Source organism: Phyllobates terribilis, unplaced genomic scaffold, assembly GCF_046119375.1.
Source record: "Phyllobates terribilis strain yellow unplaced genomic scaffold, ASM4611937v1 Scaffold_1__5_contigs__length_1240528914, whole genome shotgun sequence".
NCBI classification, from domain to species: domain Eukaryota; kingdom Metazoa; phylum Chordata; class Amphibia; order Anura; family Dendrobatidae; genus Phyllobates; species Phyllobates terribilis.
Genome location: NW_027362761.1, coordinates 578403133 through 578426657, shown reverse-complemented (window position 1 = coordinate 578426657; position 23525 = coordinate 578403133). Strand labels below are relative to the sequence as shown.

The following is a 23525-nucleotide window of genomic DNA, read 5'->3' as shown; positions in this document are numbered from 1 at the left end:
CGAGTGAGCACTCTGGAGTTTGGAGGAGTCAGGGGACGCAGTTAGTTAACGGCTATCTACATCTATGTATGGGGCCCCTTAGTGCAGTTTTGATATCTGCACCGCGGGTTACTTACCATGCAGCAATTCTCCACAGTCCTTAGATAAGATTTTTTGTTACAGTATTTGTTTTCTGCAAGTCCAGACGGACTCTCTAGCATTTCTACTACATTGTCTAATACTTCTCAAACTTTCCCAAATACTAATGTCATCCCCACTAAAATAGGTCGGGTTCATACTGCGGTATTGAAAATCCGGCCAGTTGCAACCGCAAATTGTGCATGTGGCTGGCTCCTTGTGCTGCACCGTGTGCCCGTCCACATTGTGCTGTCTTTCTTTGCAGCCATAATCCTGGTCCGTAAAATTGATAAGTAGTGCAGGCTGAGATTTTTTCAGTGCAGACCATTGATCCACATGGAAAATTGGCCACGTGCACTGGCTATGATGGGTCTGAGTACTTTCTGTACGAGCCACACGGACCAACTATACGCTCGTCAAAACGAGGTGGGACAAGCTAAGATATCTTTTTTTCCTTAATAGGAGAAAAAACGATGCAACAAGGATTGAAAATACAGACACACAACAAAAATAGGTCCAGCACACTGGAAAAAAACACACTTTCACGTGAAGAAAAAAAAACAAAGTAATCCCAGACTTTACAAATGAGGATTTTCTAAGCCTTCCTGTCCACAATCATTTATTAAATCATAATTCTGCATCCTTGATGGATTGTCGTTTCAAGGTAATTATACTATTGCAAGCACTTTTTTTTTATTGCTGCTGTGCATGAAAAATGCAAAAGTGAAGCAAGTTTGCAACACATTGAGCTATTCCTTTAATGTCCACAGGGCGGCAGCATCGTATAACCTTTGAAAATAAAAGTATTTACAGCTGTTTCTCTGGTGCTGGGGGGGGCAAGAGCCTTATGGATATAAATCTGGGGGCAAGAGCAGTAGAGGCTTCATGAAGGGTCCCCGCTGGCTTAGGAAGAAGAAAGTATTTATGGACATTTCTCTGGTGGTCTGGGGTAGTGTAGGGGCCTTATGGTTATTTCTCTGGGGTAGTGTAGAGGTAACATGTTTTTTTTTGCTGTGTATTTTGTGACTTGGTTGTGTTTTTGGAAAATAGAGCATGTCACTTCTTTCAGTGTTTTTGCTGCGTATTTACAGCGTTTTTTCACCAATAGGAAGTAATGGTTGGTCCAAACAATGCATCAAAACCTGTTTTCTTGCCAGAGAAAAGTTAGCAGCAGATTTGCCGCAGAAAAAAGCATGTGTGTGAACATAGCCTTATGGTTATTTCTCTGGTGATCTTGGGTAGTGTAGGGACTTTATTATTTCTCTGGTGGTCTGGGGTAATGTAGGGGTCTTATGGTTATTTATCTTGTGGTTTGGGGTAGTGTAGGGGCGTTATGGTTATTTCTCTGGTGGTCTGAGGTAGTGTAAGGGCCTTATGGTTATTTCTCTGGTGGTCTGAGGTAGTGTAAGGGCCTAAGGATTATATCCTTGGTGGTCTGGGGTAGTGTAGGGCTCTAATTGTTATTTCTCTGGTGGTCTGGGGTAGTGTAGGGGCCTAATTGTTATTTCTCTGGTGGTCTGGGTAGTGTAGGGGTCTAATTGTTATTTCTCTGGTGGTCTGGGGTAGTGTAGGGGCCTTAGGGTTATATCTTTGGTGGTCTGGGGTAGTGTAAGGGCCTTAGGGTTATTTACCTGGTGGTCTGGGGTAATGTAGGGGCCTTAGGGTTAGGTGGTCTGAAGTAGTGTTAGGGGTCTTATGCATAGGCAGATTATAATGAGGGCAATCTGGGCTACCGCCCGGGGCCCCGGGGAGTCCATGGCCAGATTGCCCTCATTACAATATGTGCAGCGCCGCAGCACATGCTGGCAGTCAGAGGCGGGGGGCCCCCCGGACCGCTCCCCCAGCAGCGGCGCACGGCCTCTACTTCTTCGGCCGGGCCAGCACTGCACCTGTTAACTTCCCTGTGTGCTGGCCCGGCCGCGTCACAGCTAGGAGACACGGCCCTGTGTGCGGCAGTGTCTGCTAGTGTGACGTCACGCAGTGCGCGCCCGCCCTGCACTGCTGCACCGAAGAGGAGCTGGAGGACTGGAGCCGAGCCGGGGGATGGTGTGTGTGCCGGCAGATATCATTGTGTGATGTCTGTTTATATGTATTTTTGTGTTTCAAATGTGTTTATGCGTGTATGTATATGTCTGTATATGTTTGTGTGTGTGCGTGACTGCGTGCGGCCTCCCGCTATCTCTGGGGGGGGCGCCGTGCGGCCTCCTGCTGTGTACAGATGGCTACGTGCGGCCTCCTGCTGTGTATAGATGGCTACGTGCGGCCTCCTGCTGTGTATAGATGGCTACGTGCAGCCTCCCGCTGTGTATAGATGGCACAGTGCAGCCTCCTGCTGTGTATAGATGGCTCCGTGCAGCCTCCCGCTGTGTATAGATGGCTACGTGCGGCCTCCCGCTGTGTACAGATGGCTACGTGCGGCCTCCCGCTGTGTACAGATGGCTACGTGCGGCCTCCCGCTGTGTACAGATGGCTACGTGCGGCCTCCCGCTGTGTATAGATGGCACCGTGCGGCCTCCCGCTGTGTATAGATGGCACCGTGCGGCCTCCTGCTGTGTATAGATGGCTATGTGCGGCCTTCTGCTGTGTATAGATGGCACCGTGCAGCCTCCTGCTGTGTATAGATGGCTACGTGTGCTCAATATTAAGCCATACAATTAATGTAAGGCTATGTGCCCATGATGCAGAAATGCTCCAGATTTTTTTTGAGCGTTTCTGCATCTCCCTGGCAGAAAAAAATGCATGTGGATTGTACATGCATTTTTCCTGCCAGGGACAACTGGATATGAAGCGTTCTTCACATGCATTTCTGCATGCGGGTTGTCAAGCGTTTTTCCAAGTGATTTTTAGCATCACTTGTAAAGTGCTTGACAACTTGGTCACACTATATAAATCCATGCAACCGGCATGGATTTATATAGTGTGACCGTAAAGAATGGTAAAAAATAAAAAATATATACTTACCTTCTGATGGCCTGCCGACGTCAGCGGTCGCGTGACCCGTCACATGACTAAATGACTTCATGTAAGGTCCTTTAGTCTACTGCGAGCTGCCGGCAAGGGAAGACAAGGAGACCGGGGGCCATCAGAAGGTAAATATAATATTTATTTTTTATTTTATTCTTTTTTTTACAGGTTCTATGGTACCCGGGTCCGGAGGAGAGTCTCCTCTTCTCCAGACCCCGGTACCATCTGCACATTGAAACGCATGGATTCTGCATGTACAGATGTAGTGATGCTTATGACATGCGTTCCAATGCAAGTCAATGGCGGCGAAAGCGCTGCGCTTCTGCAAAATAAATGGTAGCGCTGTGGATTTTTCCGCAATGATAATCCGCAGCGGAAATTTCTGCAGCATGTACACAGCACATGCGGATTATCATTGGGGAACATGGCAGACCTTCTACCATGCGTTTAAGCGTTTCTTCAGCGGAATTGCCACTGCGGAAATGCTTAAAAAACGCATAGTGGGCACACAGCCTAAAAAAAATTATTATAATTAATATTGTGCCAAATTAATTTCACGTGAACTATCACATGATCTATCACAGGGGATCATGTGACATGTGATACATCAGGTGTGTGTGTGGGGGGTGCCGCGCCTTCTAAACTGCCCGGGGCCCTTGCTACTCTTAATCCACCCCTGGTCTTATGGTTGTATCTTCGGTGGCCTAGAGCGGCAGAGGCTTAATGCATGTTTCCCTGGTGGTCTAATGGTGGGATGATTCCAGCAATGTGTTCATTCTCACATATGGCATAGAGGGGGTCCCTGTACAGACAGTCCATTCATTACAATGGTAGCAGTTGATCTGGATGGCCACTATGTATTACAGAGCTGTTATCCTGGGGGTGCCGGCTTCACCACTGACAAAGCGAAAAAGGTCAAAACATCTCCCAAAACGTTTAGTGAAGTGTCCCTTGGGGGTCAGACTATGGGGGTCCATCCAGGGTGGGGATGTCCATACTGGTGACCCTCTTACTGGTTCTCCCCCACCTCGGCCGTCTATGATAATCACCCAGGACTGTGGTTATTGTAAATATCTTACATATTTCATATGTCGCCTGTCACCCCTGTATATTCATGTAAAGCAGCGCATTATCCCCGCGGAGCGTCTAATTATAATCATGAAACCTCTCACACGCCCTCGCACCGGACGCTGCCACCATTTATATCCCTGCATGCATTGCAGCAGATGGACAGATTGTCAGCGATCCCACAACAGGATGTTCTCATCCCCGGACAGTTCCTGCCATCAAAACTAAGGATTACAAATCTTACACAAGGCATTCAGACCAAGCATTCATTAAACTAAACATATCTACCCCTCCAGAATATTTAGGAGACCCCCAAAATAAGAGTAACGCCCAATACCCGGAGCCTGTATGGCAGCGGATCCAAATAATAAGGCCAAAGCCCCAGTGTATTGCCATGAGGAATAGCAACCAATCACAGCGCAGCTTTAATCTCTTATTCTGCTCTTCAAAAATGAAAGCAAAGTTCTGATTGGTTGCTATGAGTAACAAAGAAGGATTTTCCAGTTCTGCACAATACAAACCTGTTCTATGGCGGGTACACGACCCCGTCTTAGAATTTTTCCCCCGTTTTTCTGTATATTATATGGTAAAGTGAATGATGTCCATCAATTATACAACGTTTTCCATGAAAATGAAGCCCTCATATGGCTATGTGGATGGACAAATTAAAAAGGTTATAAAGAATAGGAGTAAGGAAAAAAAAATAAAGCACAAAAACAGAAAATATCCTGGTCATAAAGGGATTTATTTGGTCACTTGGCCAAAGTCATATACGTTACCAGTCACCAGCAGCATCTAACCATGCGATGCGGTAATACAGTGGGGAAAATAAGTATTTGATACACTGCCGATTTTGCAAGTTTTCCCACCTACAAAGAATGGAGAGGTCTGTAATTTGTATCGTAGGTCACTTCACCTGTGAGAGACAGAACCTGAAAATAAAATCCAGAAAATCACATTGTATGAATTTTACATAGTTAAATTGCATTTTATTGCATGAAATACATATTTTATCACCTACCAATCAGCAAGAATTCTGTCCTCAGAGATCTGGTAGTTTTTCTTGAAGAAGCCCTCCTACTCTGCACTCATTACCTGTATTAATTGCACCTGTTTGAACTCGTTACCTGTATAAAAGACACCTGTTCACACACTCAATCAATCACACTCCAACCTCTTCACCATGGTCAAGACCAAAGGGCTGTCTAAGGACACCAGGGACAAAATTGTAGACCTGCACAAGGCTGGGATGGGCTACAGGACAATAGGCAAGCAGCTTGGTGAGAAGGTAACAACTGTTGGCACAATTATTAGAAAATGGAAGAAGCAAAAGATGACTGTCAATCTTCCTCGGTCTGGGGCTCCATGCAAGATCTCACCTCGTGGGGTAAGGATGATTCTGAGAGAGGTCAGGAATCAGCCCAGAACTACACGGGAGGACCTGGTCAATGACCTGAAGAGAGCTGGGACCATTACCGTTAGTAACACACTACGCCATGGTGAATTAAAATCCTGCAGAGCACGTAAGGTTCCCCTGCTCATGCCAGAACATGTCCAGGCCCGTTTGAAGTTCACCAATGACCATATGGATGATCCAGAGGAGGCATGGGAGAAGGTCATGTGGTCAGATGAGACCAAAATAGAACTTTTGGTACCAACTCGCCGTCTTCCCAACCGTGAATCATGGTGGGGGAAACATCATACTTTGGGGGTGCTTTTCTTCAAAGGGGATAGGACGATTACACAGTATTGAAAGGAGGATGGATGAGGTCATGTATTACAAGATTTTGGCCAACAACCTCCTTCCCTCAGTAAGAGCATTGAAGATGGGTTCTAGCATAACAATGACCTGAAACACACAGCCAGGGCACCTAAGGAATGGCTCCGTAAGAAGTTTTTCAAGGTCCTGGAGTGGCCTACCAAGTCTCCAAACCTGAACCCAACAAAAAATCTTTGAAGGGAACTGAAACTCAATGTTGCCCAGCGACAGCCCTGAAACCTGAAAGATCTGGAGAAGATCTGTATGGAGGAATCGGCCAAAGTCCCTTTAAAAACAGGGTGGCACATGTTAAGGAGCTGAAACTCCTAAACCCTTCATCCAATTTTAATGTGGAACTTCAACTGCATCTGAATTGTTTTGTTTAAAATTCATTGTGGTAATGTCTAGAACCAAAATTAGAAAAATGTTGTCTCTGTCCAAATATATATGGACCTAACTGTATGTAAAAATCTCTCATAGATGAATTGTACCTACGATAAAAATTTCAAACCTCTCCATTCTTTGTAGGTTGGATAAATTGCAAAATCAGCAGTGCATCAAATACTTATTTTCTCCACTGCACATGCATCTTATACACCTTGGAGTGGCGCCCTAGCATCCTGCACCGGTGATGTTATACGCTGGACCCACCTTGGAACGGCGCCCTAGCATCCTGCACCCATGATGGTATACGCCGGACCCACCTTGGAACGGCGCCCTAGCATCGTGCACCGGTGATGTTATAGGCCGGACCCACCTTGAAGTGGCGCCCTAGCATCCTGCACTGGTGATGTTATACGCCAGACCCACCTTGGAGTGGCGCCCTAGCATCCTGCACCCGTGATGTTATACGCCGGACCCACCTTGGAACGGCGCCCTAGCATCGTGCACCGGTGATGTTATAGGCTGGACCCACCTTGAAGCGGCGCCCTAGCATCCTGCACCAGTCATGTTATACGCCAGACCCACCTTGGAGTGGCGCCCTAGCATCTTGCACCGGTGATGTTATACGCCAGACCCACCTTGGAGTGGCGCCCTAGCATCTTGCACCGGTGATGTTATAGGCCGGACCCACCTTGGAAAGGTGCCCTAGCATCGTGCACCGGTGATGTTATAAGCTGTACCCACCTTGGAAAGGTGCCCTAGCATCGTGCACCGGTGATGTTATAGGCCAGACTCACCTTGGAACGGCGCCCTAGCATCCTGCACCGGTGATGTTATAGGCCGGACCCACCTTGGAAAGGTGCCCTGGCATCCAGCACCCGTGATGTTATACGCCAGACCAACCTTGAAACGGCGCCCTAGCATCGTGAACCGGTGATGTTATAGGCCGGACCCACCTTGGAGCGGCGCCGTAGCATCCTGCACCAGTGATGTTATACGCCGGACCCACCTTAGAGCGGCGCCCTAGCATCCTGCACCAGTGATGTTATACGCCGGACCCACCTTGGAGCGGCGCCCTAGCATCCTGCACCAGTGATGTTATACGCCACACCCACCTTGGAGCGGCGCCCTAGCATCCTGCACTGGTCACCTGTTACCAATGTCCCGCCATTCCCACTGCCTCTCAATCAGCTCATCATTGGGAAAGCTGCTAAATTAACGGGAAAAGTTCTGATGGGTCAGTTTTACAGAACATAGCCCAGGCGGCAATAGTCAGAACAGGGGTGTAACTTTTTCATATAATCCCCGCCTCTTTCCTATCACATGGACAGTGCCAAGATGAGGAGTAGGCAGAGTAGGCACCCGCCTAGGGCGCTACCTCCTCCCTCCCAGAGGGGAGCGCAGTTTTTAAAATAAAAAAAAACTGACATTGCTGACTTTCCTCCAGCCACAGGCAATTCAGCACAGTGATGTTGGGGGCACAGGCACAGTGAGCAGTGTCAGTGAGTCACTGACACCATTCACCACTCTCTCTGTCTGCGCCCCGGCCATCGCTCCTTCTCTGCCCGCCATTGTATTCCCGTCTGTCAGACGCGAGTAAAATTGCTATGAGCGCCGCCGAACAGGAGCAGAGAAGCTGTAATCGGCCACCTGCTCCAACAGGATCTCCAGCTGAACGCAGGCCACTACCAGCCTGCACCCTGTTGGAGACGGTGCACCCAGGGGATGTCAGATGGCGCAATGTAGTGATGTCATCTCATCGTCCAACGCCTGCTTGTTGGGCTTCATAGAAGAGAAGACAACGGTCGTGGTGTACAGTGATTAGGTGAGTATCAGCTATATAAGGAGCGGCGGGGGGACCTGATATGAGGAGCTGCGGGGGGGGGACCTGATATAAGGGGCTGCAGGGGGACCTGATATGAGGGGCTGTGGCAGGACCTGATATGAGAGGATGCGGGGGGACCTGATATGAGGGGAGGCGGGCGGACCTGATATGAGGGGGTCCTAATATGAGGGGCTGTGTGGAACCTGATATGAGGGGTTGTGGGGGACATGAAATGAGGAGCGGCGCCAGGTCCTGACATGAGGGGCTGTGGGTGGACCTGATATGAGGGGAGGCGGGGGGACCTGATAAGAGGTGAGATGGGGGGGGACATGATTTGAGGGGTTGTGGGAGACATGCTATAGGGGACATGAAATAAGGGTCTGTAGGGGAACCTGATTTGAGCGGCAGCGGGGGGGACATGATATGAGGGACATTATATGACAAGCTGTGACAGACATTATACCTGGCCTGTGGGGACATCATACTGTATAGGAGGCTGTGGTGACCATACTGGATAGGGGTTTGTAGCAGATATACTGTGTGAGGTGTTGTGGGAGACATTATACTGTATATAAGGGGCTGTGGGGGCCATTATAGTGTTTTGTGGACAGGGAGGACCATCATACTGTATAAGGTGGCTGTGGTGGTGACTAGTGTTGAGCGATACCTTCCGATATCAGGAAATATCGTATCGGATTGGATCGGACCGATACTCAAAAAGTATCGGATATCGCCGATTCCGATACCGGAAACCAATGCAAGTCAATGGGACAGAAATATCGGAATGAAAATAAACCCCTTCTTTCCTTGTAGGTTAATTCTACATGAAGTAAAACAACTAAGAATAATGTAGAATGTATTATGCGAAAAGCCGGCAATTCATCAGCGCATACACCGGTACCCGACAATTTACAACAGAAAGAATAGAGCTTCACACATAGATTAGATAGATAGAAACATGTCAGTCACATATATATGAAGTACAGTGACAGTGTTGCTTACTGTACTTGTCATTTAGTGCAAACGATTTATTAAAAAAAATATTAGTGTTTTAATGCACTGTCTCTTTAAAAAAGCCGGCCGGCAATTCAGCAGCGGTACCCGACAATTTATAACAGACAGAATAGAGCTTCACACATAGATTAGATAGATAGAAACATGTCAGTCACATATATATGAAGTACAGTGACAGTGCTGCTTACTGTACTTGTCATTTAGTGTTAAAATAAAGGATTTATTTAAAAAAAAATTGGCGTGGGGTTCCCCGTAATTTTAGTCTCTAGCGGAGGTTAAGCAGACAGCTGGGGCAGATGTTTGAAGCCTGGGAAGGGGGTAATACCCACGGAGCTTCCCAGGCTACTAATATCAGCCCCCAGCTGAATACCTAGCCTTTACTAGCTATTAAAATGGGGGACCCCCCCAAAAAAATGACGTGGGGTTCCCCCTAATTTAATAGCTAGCAAAGGCTAGGCAGACAGCTGGGGGCTGATATTAATAGCCCCGGAAGGGTGCCATGAATATTGGCCCCCTCCCAGACTAGAAACACCAGCCGTCAGCCGCCCCAGAAATGGCGCATCCATAGGATGCGCCAACTCTGGCACTTAGCCTCGCTCTTCCCACTGCCCTGTAATGGTGGCAGTGGGGTAATAGGGTTGGGGTTGATGTCAGCTTATAATACCAGCTGACATCAAGCCCAGGTTAGTAATGGAGAGGCGTCTATAAGACACCCCCATTACTAACCCCATAGTCAAAGTTAAAAAAAACAACACAAACACCCAGAATAAAGTCCTTTAATTGAAATAAACACACAATTCTTTATTGTTCTAAATTAAACCATACTTACCATCACGCCCATTCCAGCTGAAGCCAACGATCTCCTGCAATAAAAGAAAAATAATAAACCAACCTCATCCTTACCTTTCCATGGTTCCCACGATGGCTCCAGCTCTGCTACATCGAGATGACAGGCTGGACCGCAGGAGAAAGCTGCCATCCAGCCTGTCATCCCGCAGACACTGAGAAGCGCAGGCATGCTTGCGCTCCTCAGTGTCAGGCTGTGACGGCATCCAGATGAGCCGACAATGAACTCGGCTCACTTCATGCACGTCACTGACAGCGTGGGAGAATTCTCCTGCACTCAGCGCTTCAGCGTGAGAATTTTCCCACGCTGTCAGTGACGTGCATGAGGTGAGCTGAGTTCATTGGACATGAACTCGGCTCATCTGGATGACGTCACAGAGAGACACTGAGGAGCGCAAGCAAGCCTGCGCTTCTCAGTGTCTGCGGGATGACAGGCTGGATGGCAGCGTTCTGCTGCGGTCCAGCCTGTCATCTCGATGTAGCAGAGCTGAAGCTGTCGTGGGAACCATGGCACCAGGGCCCTGGATGAGTTGGGTATAGCGCCAGAAGATGGCGCTTCTATGAACGCGCCATTTTCTGGGGTGGCTGCGGACTGCAATTTGCAGCGGGCCCAGAAAGCTTGGGCTTCCCTGCGCTGCAGATTCCAGCCCCCAGCTGCCTAGTTGTACCTGGCTGGTCACAAAAATAGGGCGAAGCTCCACGTATTTTTTTTTTTAATTATTTCATGAAATTCATGAAATAATTAAGAAAAAAAGGGCTTCCCTATATTGTTGTGTCCGGCCAGGTACAAATAGGCAGCTGGTGGTTGGGGGCAGTCCGTTCCTGCCTGCTGTACCTGGCTGGACACAAATATAGTGCGAAGCCCCACGTCAATTTTTTTTTAATTATTTCATGAATTTCCTGAAATAATTTAAAAAAAATGACGTGGGGCTTCGCACTATATTTGTGTCCAGCCAGGTACAGCAGGCAGGAACGGACTGCCCCCAACCACCAGCTGCCTATTTGTACCTGGCCGGACACAACAATATAGGGAAGCCCTTTTTTTCTTAATTATTTCATGAATTTCATGAAATAATTAAAAAAAAAAATACGTGGAGCTTCGCCCTATTTTTGTGACCAGCCAGGTACAACTAGGCAGCTGGGGGATGGAATCTGCAGCGCAGGGAGACCCAAGCTTTCTGGGCCCCCCCCCCCCACTGCAAATTGCAGTCCGCAGCCACCCCAGAAAATGGCGCGTTCATAGAAGCTGGATGCTGTACCTGGCTGGCATACAAAAATATGGCAAAGCCCACGTCAAAATTTTTGGGAAAAATTAATTAAAAAATAAATAATAATTTAGGGACTGCATCTTTATTAACTCCTCAAATGTCATTTAGTGTTAAAATAAAGGATTTATTTAAAAAAAAAATTGGCGTGGGATGCCCCATAATTTTAGTCTCTAGCGGAGGTTAAGCAGACGGCTGGGGCAGATGTTTGAAGCCTGGGAAGGGGGTAATACCCACGGAGCTTCCCAGACTACTAATATCAGCCCCCAGCTGAATACCTAGCCTTTACTAGCCATTAAAATGGGGGACCCCCCAAAAAAAATGACGTGGGGTCCCCCCCTATTTTAATAGCTAGCAAAGGCTAGGCAGACAGCTGGGGGCTGATATTAATAGCCCAGGAAGGGTGCCATGAATATTGGCCCCCTCCCAGGCTAGAAACACCAGCCGTCAGCCGCCCCAGAAATGGCGCATCCATATGATGCGCCAATTCTGGCACTTAGCCTCGCTCTTCCACACTGCCCTGATGCGGTGGCAGGGGGTAATGGGGCTGGGGTTCATGTCAGCGCCAGCTGCCATGAAGCCCAGGTTAGTAATGATGGGTGTCTATAAGACACCCCCATTACTAACCTACAAAGTGTTAAAAATAAAAAACACACTACACCCAGAAAAAAATAATTTATTTGAAATAAAACACACCATTTTATTTAATTCTTAGTTTACTAAAAAAAAATAGTTACCTGTCCACGTTCCTGCGCTGATCTCCCATGCACAGCTGTCACATCTGGAGTTGGTGACAGCTGTCATGGCTGCTGTAAGCTCACACTGCCGGGAACACGTCCGCTCCCGGCAGCGGGAGCCACTGACTGAGGTCACCGGAGTGCATTCAGGCAGCGCAGCTCCGGAGACATCCTTTACGGCACTGCTGTACCGTGGGAATTTCTCACGATACAGCAGGGCCGTAAAAGAGCTAACCGGAGCAGCGCTGCCTGAACTCCGGCGAACCCGCTTATGCAATGACGGGGCTGCTTTACGGCCCCATCATTCTAGCGGCGGCAGCGGTTCAGAGCGGTCACATTCTATGTGGCCGCTCTGAACTGGAGATCTTCGTGGGACACTCGTGGACTGCTACGGAGGGGTAAGGATAAGGTTGTGGTTTATTATTTTATTACAGGAGATCAATGGCTTCGGGGAATTAGGTGTCTAGGTGAGTATAGGTGTAGTTTTTTATTTTTTACTTTATTTTAGGTGGCGATCGGCGGGGACAGGTAATGTATGAACTAATTTATTGTAGGTAACCACTGGCCACCAATGACATGTATTTAACATTTATTGGGGACACAGTAAGGCAATTTATATAGCAGGATCAGGCTGATGGGAACTACTGCTCCCATCGAGCTGATCCTGCTGGCACGAGTGGACAGGGGACAGACATAGGCCGATGGGAGTAGTAGTGTCACATCGGCCTATGTCTGCCTGCACGCACACACCCCCAGACATCGCACAGACATCGCACAGACATCGCACAGACACCGCACAGACACCCACACACACCAATCATGACCGGTCTGGGAGGTGAGGCTGACCTGTGCGGCCGTGGGAAAGTTCATGTGAGTTCATGCAATGCAGTCAAGCATGAACTCACATGAACCCTCTGAGGGCACCGCGGCGACTTCAAATGAACAGCTGATCAGCATCACCTGATACCTCAGCTGTTCATTTGAAATAACCGGCGGGAAAGCGCAGCACAGAACGGGAAAGCCGGCGGTGAAGTCTTTTCACTGCCGGCTTCCCCGCCCGGGTTCTTCGCTCCCCGCTCCTTGGTGCTGCGCTCCCCGCCCGGTCCTAACTTACGATCAGGATGGGAGGTGGCGAGGGGAGCGGAGGATCGGGGTGGTAGGCTGCGGGGAAGCAGTATGGGGCTGTGTGATTGTTTAAAAGCCGGCGGCTTTTTACCGTCCGCCGGCTTTTAAACAATCAGGAGAATTCTCCCACGCTGGGATGGCATTCTGATGACAGGCTGGATCTCAGCTGAGCGCTGCCATCCAGCTTGTCATCCTTCAGAGACACTGCAGAGCGCAGGCATTATGGGAACTTCCGATTCCGGTATTCGATATTGTAAAAGTATCGGAATTAAGTATCGGAATTCCGATACCGCGAATATCGGCCGATACCCGATATTTCAGTATCGGAATGCTCAACACTAGTGGTGACCATACTATATAATGAGTGGGCTGTGGTGGACATCATACTGTATTGGTTGCTGTGGTGAACATCATACTGTGTGAGGAGGAGGTACAGTTTGGAGAGAGCAGTGTGGTAGACAGTATGAGGGCATTATGTGAAGAGGGGGCACAGAATGGAGAGGCAGTAGCGTGAAATGGGGGCACAGTATGAAGAGAGGTTAGCATGGCGGGGGGACAGTGTGGAGATATAGAGAGTGTAAGGGAAAACGGTGAAAGATAGGACAGCCATAGTATAGACTGTGGTTCATAAGGGCAAACAGTGTGGTGGTTATATCTGATAATGGTGGACAGTGTGGAGGTCATATACCATAAAAGGCTTATTTATGGCATAATATGGACCAATATTTTTATGCAGAGGGCATTTTAATAACACTCTTATATTTAAGGGTACTATGTTGGGAGGTGCTGCAGAAAACTGGAGAATATGGAAGTCTACAGGCAAGAGCTATGGCTGTGAGAAGCCATTTTGGCATCAGGACAAGATGGAGATGAAAAGAAAGGGAATGACTCAATAGAGATGATGTCATCTATAAGGTACCTGGATGTAAATGTTTTTGTGTGATCTGGTCTGCGTGTCATCAGCCCTGTGTTTCCTACATGGTCCAAAATCTCCCAGTGTCTCCTTACCATTGTTAAGGACATATCGGGAGTTGTACATTTATGCAATACAAATGTTTATGGGGCTCACTTGACATTGCAATTGATTGCTGTACTAAACTTAGCTTTTGTACTCAAGTACTTATGGTGGTTCTGGTGATGTATTCCTGTTCTGATGATGGTTCTGGTCATGTATTAATGTACTGGTGATGGTTTTGCATTCATGTACTAAAGGTGGTTCTGGTGATGTATTCCTGTACTAATGATGGTTCTAGTTATGTATTAATGTACTGATGATGGTTCTGGTGTTGTATTCATGTACTATTGATGGCTCTGGTGCTCTATTTATGTATAGATGATGATTTTGGTTTCTTATTTATATACTGATGATGGTTCTGGTGATGAATACATAACTAGAACCATCATCACTCCATGAATACATCACCAGAGCCACCATCAGTACAAGAATTCGTCACAAGAAGCACCAACCCTCAGTTTTATTGCACATTGTATTTGTCGTGTGATGGACGTAAAAACCATCGTATGTATCCCTTTATCTATAATGGGATCTATTTGGTTTTTATTAGGGTATCTGCCAAATGCTGGACACATTAATTGAAACCAATCAGCCCCCATTATAGTTTAGCTATATTACTTTCCATGACTGTCCATGGGTCTGACATATAAAATATAAAACATCAGGGAAGAATATTTCGCTATTTGTCCCTGGTATTGTGTAAATGGTTCCCAAACAATGAACGATTCTATATTTTGAAATTGAAAAAGGAAACTATTCTAGTGGATGTGGTTGTTGGAGCTTGTTACGTTACCATGGGGGGAGGGGGGTGCATTAGGTGTCCTGTTACCTTAGTCTCTGACCCATTCCTTTGCATGGAGGGAGGGGGCGCCATTTGCTTCATCTGCCTAGGGCACCAAAATACCTTGGCCCGGCCCAGAGGTCACTTTCTATGTAAAGTGTTTGAAGCTATAGGGGGGTCACACCTGAGCCTGCTGGGACCAAATGTGGCTTTGCCATGTGAGAAAACTCCAGAATTATAAATAGCAAAGTTTGTAACTTCTCTTTTCAGTATAATTGGTCTTAGAAGAAAATTAAAAAACTTCCTCTTTGTCTTTAACCTGCAATTAACTTCCTCGGCGTCCGTCTCATTATACATAAGTAAGAGGCTGGAAAAGAGTCACCACCCAAATATAAGAAGGCTGTAACCTTCCATGATGGCTGCGGGAAATTGCTCCCCTTATGTGCTGCTATAATGTGTGACATGTGCCGCGCACCACCGCCAGGCAGTATTATCCCCCTATACGCTATGCTGTGTATTAGGGTACGTCTCTTTCATATTTGGCCCCAAAAACCTGCCCAGAAAACGCACAGAGGAATAAACATTTGCATTTCTATGTCCCTGTTCACACCATCTTTCCATTGTAAGGGCCTGCAGCCAAATGTTGCCCAGGAGACCCTCTCTCATCATAAGACCACCCCTTTAAGAGGGGCTTCACATTGTGTTTTGGCACCCGTTCGTCGGTCCTATGCTGGCAGAGACAGCGCACGTTCACTCTGCCAGCACCATTATAGTCTATGGCCCCATCGGCACATACGCCCGAGCCCGTTTCGCAGGGGATTCGGACACAAGCCCCGACGGGGCCACTGAACGGGCGTCAGAACGCAGTGTGAACGCGCTCTAAGGATCAGCCTTGTGTTTAGCTGTAACAGATGATTATATAGGGGCCCTGCTGTATAATGACAGATGCTAAAAGTAGGATGCGCGGCTCACGATGCTGTGATTACATGATGCAACCGCTGCTGTGAGTCATTATAGAACAGTCCACAGAGATAGCAGCCGCCCACAATACCGAAAACGCCATCATGTGCCCAGAAAGTGCAGGCGTGGGACAGCGCTCCAGTGCAACACTGGGGCCAGAACCTTGGGCACCACCGGGTACAGATGCCTTTAGGGGCTCTTTTTTATATTTACTTAAATTAATGTATTTGGAGCTAAAAATAACTTTTGCAATTGAGTTTCATTACAAATGTTGCATCGATTGGCTGTTACAGGCTGAATCCCTGCACATTGCTGGCTGCAGACTGAGTGAACTGAGAAACCTTCAGTGAGTTTGTCACTGTTTTCCCTTGTCTTGTCCTGAGATCCTCACCTGCTGCACTGAGCGACCTCATTCATTGCTATTACTGTATGGACAGCTAATCGAAGTTGCTTTAAGACAATTCCTTTAAGAGCTTAAAAGCAAGAACTGCATGTAATCACGAAAGTCACATGCAATTTATATTGAGTTTTATGGGGAAAAAAATCCCTAGAGTAGCTCCTATTGGCAACCTATCAGATTCCACCTCTCAGATGAAAGCAGTGATCTGATTGATTGCCAGAAGGAGCTACTCTACTTTTTATTCGCGCTGTGTAAATGCTTCCTCCACTCGGGCGAATGGCATGCTATAGCTTTAGAAAAGTCCCGCCCTCTAAGCTATCAACCAATCAAAGATCACATCCTGACCGCTTTGCGAAACAAAGAGGGTCGGTCGCTGATTGACAGACTCAGCGCCCAATCATATTCTGAATATGTTGTTGAGTGACACGGAGCTCCGCCTATCTGTCGGGAAGAGAATGAGAGCCAATGGCAGCGCAGTGGGTGTGGCTAGTGTGCCCGCTGGAGTGGGCGGTGCCAGTGTTGTGGGTGTGGTCAGTGTATCCGCTGGAGAGGGCGGCGCCTGGCGGTGTGTACCTGAGCGCGGCGGCCGGCAGCGGTGACATGCTGGGGCTGGGGTCCGGAGGGGCGGCCAAGTCCCCCAAAGTGCCGTCATTTGTGTCGTATCTGACCCCTGAGGTGAGTGCCGCCCGAGCCCTGCTCCTCCTGCCCATCTCTGTGTACCACAGGCCAGTGCCACCCTGACCCGTGCTTGTCCCTGTGCCCTGTCCTCGCCCATCACTGCCTCTGTGCCCGCGCTCCTGGCATTGCTGCCCTTATCCCCCCTCCTCACCCACTTCCCTGCCTCTGCTGCCCGTCGGCACCATGTCTGCAGCCTTATGTGACCACCCTGCCCACAACACTGGGTGCCGCTGTGCCCCCTGTGTACCCGTGACACCCTCTGCTTACTTATGTCTCCTCGTCCCGACGTTTGTGACTTGTGCCCCTATACCCATCCCCACAGCACCACTGCCAGCCCTGTCCCTCTGTGCCATCTCCTCACCCATTATACCATATCCGTATGTTACCACTGTGCCCTCTGCTTACCCACCGCACCACTTCCTGGCATTGCATCCCCCGTTACCACTGTGCCCACTGCTTACCCACCGCACCACTTCCTGGCATTGCATCCCCCGTTACCACTGTGCCCTCTGCTTACCCACCGCACCACTTCCTGGCATTGCATCCCCCGTTACCACTGTGCCCTCTGCTTACCCACCGCACCACTTCCTGGCATTACATCTCCCATTACCACTGTGCCCTCTGCTTACCCACCGCACCACTTCCTGGCATTGCATCCCCTGTTACCACCGTGCCCTCTGCTTACCCACCGCACAACTTCCTGGGATTGCATCCCCTGTTACCACTGTGCCCTCTGCTTACCCACCGCACAACTTCCTGGCATTGCAACCCCCGTTACCACCGCGCCCTCTGCTTACCCACCACACCACTTCCTGGCATTGCTCGCCGTTACCACTGTGCCCTCTGCTTACCCACCACACCACTTCCTGGCATTGCTCGCCGTTACCACTGTGCCCTCTGCTTACCCACCGAGCCACTTCCTGGCATTGCTCGCCGTTACCACTGTGCCCTCTGCTTACCCACCGTGCCACTTCCTGGCATTGCCCCCTGTTACCACTGTGCCCTCTGCTTACCCACCGAACCACTTCCTGGCATTGCTGCCCTTTACCACTGTGCCATCTCCAGGCTTCCTGTCCTCTCGCCCCTGCCGCTGCGCCCTCCTCCCCTGCGCCGCTTTCCTAACATTTGTACCCAGTTCATTACTAGTCTCCCTTTTTATCTGGCACCACTGACCGATGCCCTTATGCCGTCCTCTTTCCTGACATTGTTGGGCAGCGCCATCTTATTTCCTTCTGTTCTGGGTACTTCACGCCGGTCTCCTCACATTGACGCTGGTCCTGTGGTGCCCCCTTTCTACACATAATTATCCCTACTCTGCCCAGTCTCCATGCCAGGGTCTCACTGTGCCCTCTCTTTACCATTCCTGTCATCTGCGCTGTATGCTCCTGCTGGCACCAGGTGGTACATATACCCTCTTGCTCGTTACCCACCGGCTTATGCTGCCACCATTTCTTCTCCTTTCATTCATCTTGCCCTGACCATTGCTGTTATATCCCGCTTGCAGGCCACATGCCCATCTCCCGTACCCGTCGTGGCCCTGACTGTGCCATTATACCCTCCTCCTTCTTGAGCAGTCACTGCCCCGTGTGCCAGCAGTGCCCCAGACATCGGGCTCCTCAGTCATACCGCTCCCTGGCATAGCTGAGCTGGGCAGCCTCCCCCACTCTGATAAATGGCATGGAGGTGCCCGCAGGGGTCTGATCATCCGATATACGGTGATACATCCACTTGGCAATGCACCACTGCAAAGCTGGGCACTGCTGCCATTAAGGAGTCTGGAAAGTTGGGTGATGCCAGAAATATCATTTAGAATTGTAGATCTCATCCTGGGAAAGCCGGGGGCGGTGGGTAATATGGCGGCCATTACAGGCGCCGCTTATCTCGAGATACATTCCTACTGTTAGAATGTAAGAAGTTGGGTGCGGGCATTACACTGTTGGCAGATGCCCATGGCGGCCGAGCCAAGTCCTGTCTGGCCCAGGTTGCCGCTCGTTTCTTGCAATGACGCTTATCATTTAGGGAGCCCTCTATCTTGATCTTGTGCCACTTGGATATTTTTGACTCCTCTCTGAGAAGTTTTCTGTGCAGGAAGGGGACCACAGGGGTGCAGCTGTCGGGGGCACGTACTACCCAACTTTCCCAGATCCAGAGAGAACAGTTATAACTTTTTTTGTGTAGAATTATTAAGTTTACGGAAAAGTTTTTCGTTTGTTGTGAAACTTTTTTGATGTCCTGGTAAGACCTGTTTGCCGGGTTGGAGGAGGCGGGTGTGTGCAGGAGACGGCAGGGAGCAGCCGCTCTGATGTTTGCACCAGAAGATGGTCTGTCCCCGTCCCTGACCTGCTGTCTGCACCTTAGGGCTCTGTTTACACATGGCAGGAAAATCCATTGCAGAAAAGTGGATCCACGCACTGCAAGAAACAATTCTGCTGGTTATTGGGCTGTGTTCACACTTGGTATGAATAATCTCAAAGCGTTTAAGAGCTTTTGATCTTCATTTCTATGGGAAATCCACTTTGCTGTTCATACGAGGAGTTTTTTTTGAGCATTTTTCTTGCTTATAGAATCATAGAATGGTAGAGTTGGAGGGGACCTCCTGGGTCATCTGGTCCAACCCCCTGCTCAACGCAGGATTCACTAAATCATCTCAGACAGATGTCTGTCCAGCCTCTGTTTGAAGACTTCCATTGAAGGGGAACTCACCACCTCTCGTGGCAGCCTGTTCCACTCATTGATCACCCTAACTGTCAAAAAGTTTTTTTCTAATCTGTGTCTCCTCCCATTTAGTTTCATCCCATTGCTTCTAGTCTTTCCTTGTGCAAATGAGAATAAAGATGATCCTTCTACAATGTGACAGCCCTTGAGATATTTGTAGACAGCTATTAAGTCTCCTCTCAGTCTTCTTTTTTGCAAGCTAAACATTCCCAAATCCTGTAACCGTTCCTCATAGGACATGGTTTGCAGACCAGTCACCATTCTGGTCGCTCTTCTCTGAACTTGCTCCAGTTTGTTGATGTCTTTTTTTAAAATGTGGTGCCCAAAACTGTACACAGTATTCCAGATGAGGTCTGACCAAAGAGGAGTAAAGACCGATAATGACTTCACGTGATCTAGACTGTATGCTTCTGTTAATACATCCCAGAATTGTATTTGCCTTTTTTGCTGCTGCATCACACTGTTGACTCATGTTCAGTCTATGATCTATTAGTATACCTAAGTCTTTTTCACATGTACTGTTGCTTAGCTCTATTCCTCCCATTCTGTATATGCTTTTTTCATTTTTATTGCCCAGATGTAGTACTTTGCATTTTTCCCTGTTAAAAACCATGCTCAGAAATGTGTCTGATAGAAAAAAAAATTAGAAATAGATCCTGATGGAATTCGCTCCAAACGAGGCAACGTCCAATCAAAAGGCTGCAAAAAACTCTTCCAAAAAACGGAGCGTTTCCCCAAGCAGTCTTCATTTTTATTTTTATTTTTTTGATGCATGAAAAAACTGTGTGCGCAAAGTTTAAGAGATACCAATTTCTGCTGCAGATTTTCATGGCTGATTTGTTCACACGGAGTTCTTTGATGTGGATTTTAGAGCAGATTCTGCTCAAAAATAAACATGAAAGACTGCTTCAAATTACTCCATCAATAAGCTTACGATCAGTTTTGATGGGAAAACTCTCATGGTATTTGCACACGACACAGTTGCAGATTTTTGCCAGGCAGAGCCCCCATAGAGAATGAACAGGTCACTTCTTTCAACTGCGTCCCGGTTTCTGAAACCTGAAGTGGTAAAAGACGGAACTTGTGCACGAGGTCGTTTTGGGGCAGATTCTGGGGGAAATCCACAGACACTGTGTGCACATACCCTTAGGCTACACCAGCTGCACCAAAATCCAGATCAGAGTATTCAAAGCAGTTTTTTAAGTGAATTTTAGATTCACATGAAAAAAAACAAAAAACTGTGTAACCTCCGTCCATTGGGGTGAAATCTGCAGCAAAATCAGCATGAAATTGCTGGTGGATTTTGCAATGGATTTTGTTCTGGTAGTTTTACATTCAGTGTGGACGCACCTTCCATCACTTTACCATTGTTCGAGGTCTGACCATTGGGACCCTTGCCCATCCTTAGTGCAGCCAGGGGGCGCCGCTGCACTAGGAGATATTGGGAGAAGAGGTCGCACCGACGCTCCAGCACTGCGGCCCCTCAGGTCGCTGGATGCGTGAAATCATGATGTAAAGGTGAATCCAAGAAATATGACCCTGCTCTATTGAATAAACCCTTTTAAACAGCTGCTGTTCCCTTTAATTAAAGAGACAGTCCACTGCATAAAATAAACATAAATGGATCTGCAGATACAAACCATTGGGGGGTGCCGTCTGTGAATATTTCATAGTAAAAAGTTTTGTACGGTACTTTTGCCCAGGGAATATATCAGTGTTTCTATAAGGTCGTACCTAGTGACTTGTAGGGGAAAAAAAGCATTTTAAAGGGGGTTGTCCAGAGATAGAACATTAATTTTCTGTCAGATCAGCGGGGGTCTAACACCCCCCACTGATCAGCTGTTTGCAGCTCTGCCGCTGCCAGATGTGTCCAGAGCTGGAAAAGCGCAGCTCCATACACCATGTAGTGGCTGTTCTTGGTACTGCAGCTCTGATCATTCACTACAATAGGAGCTGAGCTGCAGTACTGAGAACGACCACTATGCAGTGCACATCCACTCACAGTGGGAGCTGCAAGCAGCTGATCGGCGGTGTGCTTGGTGTCAGATGCCCACTGATCTAGGGGGTCAGTCTTGGGCTTATTGACCAGCGCCAGATTATCAGACTTTCTGGATTAAGAGATGTTGGAGTTTCAGGACCGTCACTGTGTATAAACTTTTCTTCTGCAGTCCTACAAGAAACTATTTCTGCTAATCATTAACTTTGTGGAAAATCCAGGGGGAATTTCTAGAGTCGGGGGGCAAAGGTGGTAGTGGATGAGCGCTATCACCCGCGGCGCTAATCACGTCTTGTTATTTTCCTGACTTTATAAGGAAATAGAAGGTTAAATATTCAGGAAAGTCACAGCCGGCCTCATCTTCACGAAGGCTGGAAAGTGGAAAGCTGTCCAGAGATATTTAAAGGGGTATCCCACTAGAAAAAGTGCCAGACCCCCGTCGCCGTGGATGTGCCTGATGCGGTCTATTCCGGCACTTTTGTCCCATTTACTAGAATGGGCTTGTGCTGCAGTTCCCTGTACAACCAGGTAACTGGGGGGGTGCCATTGTGCAAAAGAAAAACAGTTAAAGGGATGCGGAGCTGGACCGGAGCTACGTCCCTCTAGTCTCCTGAGGAGGATTTTGTATCCATGTGAACAAGGCCTTATTTGACAAAACAGCTTCTAATCTTAATCAGCCAGACGTCGATTTGTTAAGCCAAGAGAAATGCACTATTGTGTTTGTGTTGACTTTAGAACTTGTGTGTGTTTCTGTGGTGGGTCAAAACGGACAGACCAGTATTTGTATAACCCTGAATGTTGTCTTCTCTTGGTTCTGAAACAATGATGTTTGTTACTATGTGTCAGGATTGTCAGGGGATTCGGCACACGCGCGATCCCATTTACTCACTATATAGCTATCGGCAAGCAAGCAGAGAGTGTATGGCGTACATACCTCCGAATTCCAATGCATGGAATATGTGTATACGCCCCCGTACGATCACTGCCAGCTTCACGATAGCCCAATTAAGATTATTTGCTGCCACCACCGATCAGTTTTCAAATACAATACAGGCCTGATCGGACGCGTGCTTTCTGGTAGCGTATATGGCTTCGGGGGAGCGACGATTCCAGAGCACAAGAAACAGGACTATTAAATTTTATATTTAATCCAAAAGGGAGGCCGTGTTAATGAAAAATATATACAAATATTTTACAAAGGGGACAAAACAATACAGAATATAGTTACACAAAATGAAAAGGGATTAACAAGAGAAACCTACTGTAACGGGTCTGGGAGGTGGAACCTCTGAGCAACTATACAAGGGGGCGGTCCTTGTAAGGAAGCGGGTGGCTCCCAGTGAAGACGGGCAGGTAGTCACGGCAAGTGACTGGGACAGTCTCTGGGTAGAAGGGCAGGTAGTCACGGCAAGTGACAGGGACAGTCTCTGGGTAGAAGGACAGCAGGCAGGTGGCTGGTGAGCGGGCGAGAGTCTTTGGACAGGCAGGTGGTCACGGCAAGTGACGGCGGAGCCTCCAGGTAGGCTAGCAGGCAGGTAGCAGGTGAGCGCTCCCAGGTGAGCAGGCAAGAGTCTCTGGACGGCCAGGTGGTCACGGCAAGTGACGGCGGAGCCTCCAGGTAGACTAGCAGGCAGGTAGCAGGTGAGCGCTCCCAGGTGAGCGGGCAGGCTGGTCCATAGACAGACTGACAGGTGTCGGAAGGCAGACCGTTGGACCGCAGGCTTGCAAGCAGGTAAACGGATATCAGGCAGGAATCTGACAGGTGACTGGCAGGTAACTGGTAACGGGACCTGAGGGCTGAAGCAGAGTGAAGGCTTTGCAACAACATTGCTCGGGCACCTCCATTTTGGAGGAGGTGCCTTATATATGGTGAGAT

The 23525-nt window shown here is 48.3% G+C and overlaps 1 protein-coding gene across 2 annotated transcripts in view; it reads left to right on the top strand.

Annotated features, from left to right (window-relative positions):
• Positions 1–16748: 16748 nt before the first annotated feature.
• MTMR12 (myotubularin related protein 12) overlaps positions 16749–23525 on the top strand; it is a 28979-nt gene continuing 22202 nt past the window's right edge. The window contains exon 1 of one of the 2 annotated variants that reach the window (XM_073681405.1): positions 16749–16935. In XM_073681405.1, coding sequence (XP_073537506.1) covers positions 16861–16935 — 75 coding nt within the window. In that variant the 5' untranslated portion in view covers positions 16749–16860. The remainder of the gene's footprint in view (positions 16936–23525) is intronic. The other variant, XM_073681399.1, reaches the window with a different exon arrangement.